The 9,575-nt window shown below is 41.2% G+C and overlaps 1 protein-coding gene across 1 annotated transcript; it reads right to left on the bottom strand.

The window, feature by feature from the left end:
• Positions 1-2,620: 2,620 nt before the first annotated feature.
• Positions 2,621-5,398, bottom strand: LOC109482295 (toxin MIT1-like). Its single transcript, XM_019784983.1, has 2 exons — positions 5,321-5,398; positions 2,621-3,167 (listed from the first exon to the last, which is right to left on the bottom strand). Exons 1-2 carry the CDS (start codon positions 5,396-5,398, stop codon positions 2,865-2,867), a joined length of 381 nt encoding a protein of 126 aa, XP_019640542.1. The 3' UTR covers positions 2,621-2,864.
• Between the last annotated feature and the right edge of the window lie 4,177 nt (positions 5,399-9,575).

Genomic DNA, 9,575 nt, shown 5'->3' with positions numbered 1-9,575 from the left:
TTACCTCCGGCAGTGTGTTATCGGTGCTGCCTGTGGATACTGACAGTGTGTGTTTGCTCGCTCGCGCGCGTGTTTTTGTGTGTAAGTGTCTACGTATGCATCTGTGTTTGTGAGAGAGTTTATGCGTGCATGCCTGTGTGTGTTTTTTGTATGTATATGTATGTGCGTGTGATCGTGTGTATATCTTTTTGAGATTTTATGTCTGCATGTGTGTGTTTTCGTTGTGTGTGTGAGCGTGTGTGCTTGTGCGTATGTGTATGTGTATGTGTATGCGCGTGTGTGTATCTGGGTGTGTTTGAGAGAGTATTTTGTACGTGTGTGTGTGTGTGTGTGTGTGCAAGTATCTCTTTCTCTCTCTTTCTGTGTGTAACCACTATTGTCATGTAACGACTACAAGTGCTTTAAATTTGAAATAAATCATGGTGTAACTCACAAAAGACCCGCTAGGGGCGCCACTGAGTCAAGCAAATCTGAGTCGAGCCGAAATTAAATGCAAGACCACCGGCCTGCAATACTGCTTTGTTTGACGAGGCGGCGTGGTTAGGCAGTCCGGCTATTAAAATACAATGCTATCGAAACAAAACCGAAAACAAACGTCCATAGGGCACAATCCTCTGAAGTAATTATGGTATTGTTAAGGTGCTTGATGCCCTCTCTAACAAGTAAGGTGTCGTGAGTTACAGCTGTGAACGTCTTACAACAGATACAGCTGATTACAATATTCCGTGAGGTCACTGACCTCCTACACGGAATAAAAATGCTGACGTCAGCAAAGTTTACATAAGACGGATTCCAGGAAAAGCATTACGATTCTCACAGGAAGTAAACACTTGTAACACCAGGAATTATTTTTTCAGTGTGACAGATGTTACACATTTTAATTACACGACAGATGTTAGTATTTGCTGTTTACACAGTAACACATCAAACCCGATCGATATGTGTCAGGATGGGTTCTGTATGTGTTGTGTTAAGTGGTTGGTGACGCAAGTGAAGCCTACACATAACGCCCACATGTCATCTTGACATTTCACAACCGGACCAACGTCGACGTCAAACACTAACCTACCCCTTCAGTACAAACAGCTTAGAGTCCGACTCTAGAGAAAAAAAAGAAGGAGAACGTGGTTTGTCTTTCCACTAAAGTTAGAACACAATCGGCGACAAGCAAAAGCCATGTTTTGTTTTACCTCTTTATTAGTTTTTCGTGACTGCTACTAGTATCTGGTTAATGCTAACTGCTGCTGCATAATGCCAAATGCTAACTACTGATTACATACATCCATGTCTGGCTAAGTATAAAAAGTTTGTTACTTTATCTACCTGCACCAATTGTTCTGAGTCGCACTATTAGTAGTTCGTATTTTAAATTTCATTCATAAAGAAGGGTATCTGTATTCTTGTTGTACTCCCAATCATACTCTTACATCGTGCATCATATTCAATATTCAATTGGCAAGTTCATACGCCAAAGAAATCCAATCTTGGTCGCTAACGGCTTTCATCTAAACAACTGTGACAACAGAAAGTCATTTTGCTACGCACAGTACAACATGTCTAATCTAGAAAAATTATACTAGCATATTGCTTGCTTGCTATGTTAAATAATTTGAGCTTTCCATATATGTCTACAAGCACATATGGTTACATGTCTACTTCTCTATGGGCACAAAAACAGTAAAAGCGAGATATCTATGAACGTAAATTGTTCAGTGGTTTACATGTTCAAACCAGTAAATCGTTCTTCTACAGCTATGCCATGTTAAGATTCTGACTTAATACTAGTTCTCATGTATGATATGCAACACTGAGATCCTAGCCGTCACCCATAAAGTATGTTGGAGGCTTTTTAGCCAACACAACCCTTCTGTACGCAAGGCTAGTAACAAGTTCTCTACCTGTTTATGTACTGCAAGTTTCTTTATTTAATAACCAGTGGATATTTGCCTCAGAAATTTTGGTGACCGTCTGTCACCTTCTTCTGGCAAGAATGAGTTACGTTGTTCTGGTTCTGCGAGTAGCAGTACGAATCAGAACCAGTCTTTTTTTCTTGCCCTGAAGAAGATGACAGAAAGACAACTGGTTCTGATTCGTGCTGTAACTTTCAACACCAGAACAACTCATTGTTGCCCTTTAGATGGTGACAGACGGTCCCCAAAACGTCGAATGCGATATCCCGCACTAGTTGTTGGATGAAGAACCCTGTGATACAATTCCATGGCAACTTGATGGAATTATTCACTTAAGTCCTCCAACAGTTGCCAAGGCAACAGGGGTCACAATCTACGTCTTCAAAATGGCGCGGGGCAGCCGCTTAGTACACGTGAGTTGCGGAACTCGAGTGCTACTATTTGGTCTTCTAGCGTCCTTCAGGGATATTGGTGTGAGATGGTAGTGTATCTCATCGTCAAGTTTTAAGATTACGTGGAGACAAAGGAGCGTAATTTACTGCCGTCATACGGTCCAATTTGCATGCAAATTTGAAGACGTCAGGCTAATATGTGGCATCAGATGATATTATGCGATACTATAGTACGTATACCCTGTAGACTAGATCAGATTACCCTGAGGAAACTCCACCACTCACTTAGCATCATTTTGATGACGTAGAATGGCGTAGATTGTACCGGGTGATAAGACAATAAGCAAACCCTTGGGCGCCCTCCAGGAGTTGTCACGGCTAGTAGTAGTAAGGACCACAAAAAACTGACTGCGTCATTGCACAAAAGGGATGATAGCGTCGTTTTCACTAACATTCGAACACGCTCTAAGAACGGACTTTGTGTTTATGAGACATTCGTTCGAACGCGTTCGAATGTTGGCGTTCGAATGACGGCGTTCTACGGTTCGAACGTTCCAATGTTTTAAACCACTAGGTCCTCTCCGTCCAATCCTGCGCCGAAAGCCTGGCTATCCCTCTTGCAGCGGCCGACTTTCCCGCCCCTGGGCGCCACACAGTGCAGCCCGGGCCCGCACGGACAGCGCCAGAACACCCGGGGACTGGGCAGCGGGTAGGGCAGCACGTTGGAGGCGACGTGGCACGGCTCCTTCTCCTGACCCGTCATCTTACAGACGGGAACTCCGCGGAACAACGGGTCTGGACTCATGGCCGCGCAGCACGCACCCTGTCCTTTAGCCGCCATACACTCCGAGTCACTCTTACACACCTGAAATAAAATAAAACATAGCAATGATAAAAATCTAGAGAGGTAACATTCCCAAACAAATACATTATATTTACCCTAACATGGTCTAGACACTGTTTAATCTGTCTGAAACACATTCATATATATTGTGACCAGCCCCTCCAACTTGCTACATAATGTACTTCAACGGTGATAAAATATGAATATGAATGACGACCTTTATTGCACATTTTTGCCACACTGGGCTAAGTACAGGTCAAAACAAAACATAATGGAGAAATATATACAAAATAAAACTAACTATCATCACATAAATTCGACTTCTCGCTTTTCAGTTATGGTAGAGATAAATGAACAGATATGTTTATCGATGGAAGGTTTGTCAAGTCGCATCAGGAATATGAATTTTTCTACAGTGCTCAAGTGTATGAAATAAGGAAATAGGTTTTGTACAAGCCTATACAGATCACTTCTCTCTTTACTATATAATCTACATTCTATAACAAAGTGACATTCGTCCTCTATTCTATTCAGATTACAACATTTACATATTAACCTTTGTTCCAGAGGGGTAAAGCACCAGTTACTCATGATGGTTACAGCCGTCTGGACTAGGTTATATACCATACGTGTTTGGAGAAGAAGACGAAACTGAGCAAAAACAATATCATATTTTCCTACTGCGAAGGTAAGCATTTGTGTGTGTGTGTGCAGTTTAGCACGATAAGTCAAATGGTGGAACGGTTAACATCATTTGGTAACGGGATGAGATCGTGGAACTCATGTTCAACTTCCTTTTACTATTGAAGTGAGCGAACTTTTACTACATTTACTGTACAGTAGAATGGATAGTCCCTCTAATGCAGCTGAACATGAAGTAAATTACGAATCGTGGGTCCAGCCAAATCTTAAGGGATATTCGTAAAAAGTCGAATACAATTGTGCCGAGAGGCAAAAGCGGTCCTTTGTGTTTTTTAATGTCAAAATTGTCCATAATTCTTTGTGGCACCCACAAAATTAGAACGCCTACGCACAAGGCTTTGAAACACGAGTACTTAGGTCGTGACAGATTTGCAACATGTGTCAACTGACATCCTATTATATTTCAAAGCTAGCCGTATAATTACCCAACAGTATGCACGTAAGAGTACCATTTGTGACTGTGATTGGCCAATTAGAATTTTTTACACGACGCACGTCATTTTTTAACAAATCTTTTTAGAGAAGCACTTTGGTCATGTATTAACCGTATGACGTTCCCAACTATCATACCGTTGTTAATGATAGCAAAGCATTGATACCTGCGATGCTTACAGTGATTACAGAGTAACTCCGTGGTAACCCCTTACTCAACAGGCATACAAATGTAGTCCATAGCAGGTACATTTTATGTATGACATCGCCCACAGACTCCAAATTGAATGCGCGCTAGGGCAAATAAACAAGGTGGGCAATTAAAAAAAAAAGATTCCTAGCGCTACATTTTCAAATTTTGAGATCATGCACTTTGTTATATATTACATTACACAAGAATTTTTGGTGATAAAACATGATATCACAACCAACAGGTATATTTTTCCTGTTTTCAACAGTATTACCTGTCCTTGTACATCCGTATGCACCTACAATTACCGAGAACAATTGTAGCAAAACGGCTTGTCGTACCATCATGGGCAGTTTCTTTCCTGGGTTTTTATATGTCATGGAATAACCTAAGTTGTCAGCGTCAACACTTACCATTGAACACAATCAATTCTGCCGCCAGTATTTGGCATCTTATACGATAAAGCAATTTAGCAAGTTTACAAGTTGGGATTATTTTGTTGTTTATCATATTATGCTTTTTTTACCTAATACACGTAGTATAGTATGGCCGTTCTAGATTTTATGGTTAACGAAACATTATGACATATCTACAATCTACAATCTTAAACGATAAACAATTTTAAAAAAGCACAAAATAAGCCCCCCAAAAGTCCAACTCGTAAGCCTACTTAGGGGAATAAAATCAACAAAAAAAGCAACACAAATATTCTCATTGCTTCAATCTACAGTCTCATACGATAGAAATTTAAAAAAGGCACAAAATACATGTAAGCCCCCCAAACAAAAGTTCAACTCGTAAGCCTAACAAGGAGACTAGTAGAACTGGACCAATAAACAAGCACTCTTACCCCTGTGACGACAACAACTGCTGAGGACAAGCTGAAAGTCATCAGGACCATCAGACAGACGACGCACGGGACAGACATGTTCAGTTCGGTACCTCTTCTCCACTCAGGTGTGACGAGGCTTTCTCCGCAGGTCTCCTTATATACCGCTGGTTTCCACCAGACGTCTCGACATGATAGATTACCCCTTTCCTGCGCCAGTCTACGCCCCCCGTGTCCGAGACTGCCCGCTAATGACGATGTCAAACACCGGGATTGCTTCCCGTTTTATCAAAGGTAAGACTGTGGATTAAAGTTGACGCACTGAGTAAGTGCGTGCTGGGTGAAACAGCAAGCCGCTGGATGTGGTGTACTTAGTGATAGTTCCCACTGTGACAATCATGCACATTCTCAATCAATCTTTCCATTTTCTCTCCTACGTCGACATAACAATTGGAAAAGTTAAAAAAAAACTTTAGGTGAACTTTTCGTGAAGGTTAGTCACAAGAGAATTAAAGTCCTTTACCTTCAAACAAGCCAGAATGTCAGAGGAGACGAAGCTTATCCCGGGAACCTTAAATAGCCTTATCGCGGTAACCCACAAGCAAGTTGAATTAAAAACCATTCTCTTCTCAAGTAAAGTTTCAGAAAACAGTTACTAGTATTATGGTATAACGTGTTGTGTGTATATAATAGTGTTTAAAGCTGAAAGTGAACTCCAAGAGAAGAAAGAGTACCGTTTCGTTGGACATATGACATGTTAAACGGCAGAATTTATTGTTATCTAAGTAACATATGAGTACGTATTACCCACAGACAAATATGCGGTATGGAAGTCAGTCAGTTGTTACTTTGAAGCCTGTCATCTGCTTTTTTACGTCAGTCAAAAGTCTGTCATCTGCTTTTTTACGTCAGTCAAAAGTCTGTCATTTGCGTTTTACGTCAGTTAGAAGTCTGTCATCTGTCTTTACGACCTCGATCATTTGCGTCAGTAGCCTGGGTACCATCCTACTTGTATGCCGGGGCTCCCACACTCGCTTCCCTTCTTCTTAGGGAAGCGAGTGTGGGAGCCCCGGCATACAAGTAGGATGGTACCCTGGGCTATTGCGTCAGTCGATTCAACTGGGGAAGCTTCAGGGGGAACAATAACCGTGTCGACAGTATGAAGTTCTATGCTGATCTGTTCCAAAGAGAACCCCTGGGTTTTTCTTGTCTAGACGTCTACAAGAGTATCATAGACAAGATATGGGTATACAGAAGCGAGTAGAAAACTAGATGTTGCACAGTTCAACGCGCCAGTCTAGGTCTGGACGTGGCAATGTCAGGAAGTACCACAACGTTGGGGAATGGCACGTTCAAAGAGTCGTTCCCAAGTTGATGATACTCTTGTATTGACTACTGTATGGCCCTGCTGAAAAATTTCAAACATTCATCTACCTTAGCTCCAAGGACTAGCAGGCTGTGGAACTAATTACCAGCCTCGGTCTTCCCTGACATTCTTAATATGGCCAAGTTCAAGACTGCAGTAAACAATTGCACAATTACAGTTGAACTCCTCTCAGAGATTTTCTACTTTTTTGATTGTTTATTTATACTCAAACTCCCGATCTGAAGATGATGATTTATACAATCATATACTAGTACTATCTAATTATGTATCATGTATGATGTAATTGACAGAGGTAACAAGGAACACAATGCGTGCAATTAAGTAACTTTGAGGTATATTAACGTGATAATAGTGCACGTGATTGAGCCGAATATCGTATTGTATAACGATGCTAACATCAGGCTCATTTTGTATTGATTAGAAAAAACGCACAGTGAATCAGTCATAATTGCCCTGATGAATGAATCGGCAATAATTGCCCTGTTGAAGATGGCAGACGATCGTCGAAATATACGGTCGGCTTTTGTTAAACAAGTGGCTGTGAATAAAGAACTTTGCTATAGAATCATTCACCAACCTGATGAAAAGTTTCGTGGGTAAAAGATTACATTTGACAGGGTCCGTGAATAGTTTCATCAGGTTAGTAAGTCACCGAATAAAGAAGTTTTTACACATTCAACTAAATGTTTCATACAGCCTACGTTTCGGTGACCGTCTGTCGTCTTGCTCTCCTGGCAATTCTGATTGGTTAGAGCTAGATTGCGGTCCCAAACGTGTTTACAAAATACATTGCCTGAGAGGCTATATATACGTATGCTGTTCTCTTGTTTGATTTTTACTTGGCAACAATCATGTATACACTCAGTCACTCTCCTGTACGTTTGGGACCGCATTGTAAATAAAAGTATCGTTCCCATCAACCGTGTAGAAATATCAATATCTACGTTCACGCCTCTCTATTCATTTGAAAGGATGTCGCTCCCTTGAGACCGAAAGTCTCAGCGTATCGGATCACCAGAGAACTCATGAAAAGGTCCACCTGTGTGTACAGTGAGAACACAAGCTCATTGAACTCCTTTCTTCCTAGCTCCTCTATTACACACGTAGGCGGGAACATTAGTAGCCCGTTCTGTGCACAATGAAAGTAGCGGAAGCATCAGAAAAGCATCCTGTTATACTGCCTGTACCCAGATGTGCACATCATTATTATAATCAAGTCCTGCGGCTCTTCGTTGTTGTCAGATACGAGTAATATTATTAATCCGGCACGCTTTTCCGTGTTTCAAAACAAGAAGGCACTGGACGCTCTTTTTTACTTCGTAATCTCTATGTCATTTATTGTCTTTGTAATTTTTTGGTAAAATTGTGACACAATTGCATCCCATTCAGAGAGGGTGCACTTGCAATATGCACTTACGCTCTCCCTGCCCAAGTACATATTGAGTCTTGCGTATTAAAGTTTAAATGTTTAAATGACATGATCCTAAAAAACAGTGCCACTGATATAAGCGTATTGCTTCGGCAAAACCGTCCTGCCTTTGAGTAACAGAAGAAAGACAAAACAAAAAATAGGCACGCCTGAAGACACAACGACCCACTGAATGTGACCCGTCTCACATAACACATTGATATGCAGCCTTCTACTCCATTATAAAGTGGTGTACATTGATCAAACTCTGTTATCAGAGATCTTTGTGCCTAAAGGCGCTGATGTCTAACTTTGCGGCATCGCCTGGAAAGTCTTAATCATCTACCCACAGCAGGCGCACTCAGCTACAACTATCTCCCTCAACACAGGATACCCTGCGGGCTATGTAAAAGGTACTAGAATATGAATATGGATTTAGCATTAAAAAGCCGCTTATTTTCCGTTTTCTATGTTTTTGACAAACCATCGGAAAAAGGAAGACCTTGTTCTGTAATGTCCAAGCAGATCTTTTGGTGGCTACAAGGCAGTATCAAATGGAAATGGGCAAAACAGTTTCAAATTGGCAAGACAGTATCAAATCGGCAAGACTGTATCAAATTGGCTGCCGAAAAAATATACCATAAAAAAAAAAGAAAGCCCCCCCCCCCACCTGGCTAAAAGGGTAACAAAAATAAAATAAACCAAAGCCTAACCCTCTGCTGGAGAGTTCAAATTAGTATTTTCATCACTGCTATTAAGTTGTAAGAAGAAGTGCCTCCTGCGACCGCCCACACAGTTTTATTTAGCCGCGGGACAATGCCGGGGTGGACAGGTGGACAGCTATCCACCCACGTATCTGGCTTCTGAGAAACGTATGTCATGTTTGTTGTAAAACCGACTCGTCGTTGAGTCATAAATTTGATTAACATGCATAATTTAAGGGCGTTCAGATCAAACTATTCTGTTCAACCTTTTTATATTGATGCTATTTGCATGGACGTATTTTGATCATTAACAAAGAAGTGTTCACAAATGACTATGGAAGCTTGAACTCAGATTGCCGGCAAACACACACTCCTCTTGGAGGACAAAATCGCGTCGGTTTCTTGCATGTACTGAGGCAATGATTTGATCGCTTAGACACTTAAAGATTAACCTTCGTGGTCGTTGAAGATTTCGTTCGTCCTTGCAACCTGTATGATAAACATAAGCATGATGCACATCAATTGTGCAATTAGGGTAAAATGTATGGCATCTACTGCTATACAGGAACAATTATACTATGAGGCTTATAAAGATCATGTCGTATGGGATGTGAATCAGGCTTTCACGTGTAATCAGCGGTAGAATTTCTTCCTACGTCAGTAGGTCTATTCAGCGTAACATTGGGGTGAAATGGGGGAAGTTATCTCGGTTTTGTCGTGCCAGTTTGTGAGATGATTGAAGGGGAAGAGACACTCTAAATAGATAGCGTAAATGCA

Source organism: Branchiostoma belcheri, unplaced genomic scaffold, assembly GCF_001625305.1.
Source record: "Branchiostoma belcheri isolate BF01 breed outbred unplaced genomic scaffold, Haploidv18h27 scaffold11, whole genome shotgun sequence".
NCBI classification, from domain to species: Eukaryota; Metazoa; Chordata; class Leptocardii; order Amphioxiformes; family Branchiostomatidae; genus Branchiostoma; species Branchiostoma belcheri.
The sequence above is the reverse complement of the archived record's forward strand: the minus strand, read 5'-3'. Positions and strand labels throughout refer to the sequence as shown.

What these genes read in the sequence shown, in the direction of transcription:
- LOC109482295 (XM_019784983.1), bottom strand. Translation starts at nt 5,398, where the DNA reads ATGTCTGTCCCGTGCGTCGTCTGTCTGATGGTCCTGATGACTTTCAGC. An exon ending in CAGTTGTTGTCGTCACAGGG is followed by an intron (nt 3,168 to 5,320) that starts GTAAGAGTGCTT and finishes ATTTTATTTCAG; the next exon opens with GTGTGTAAGAGTGACTCGGA.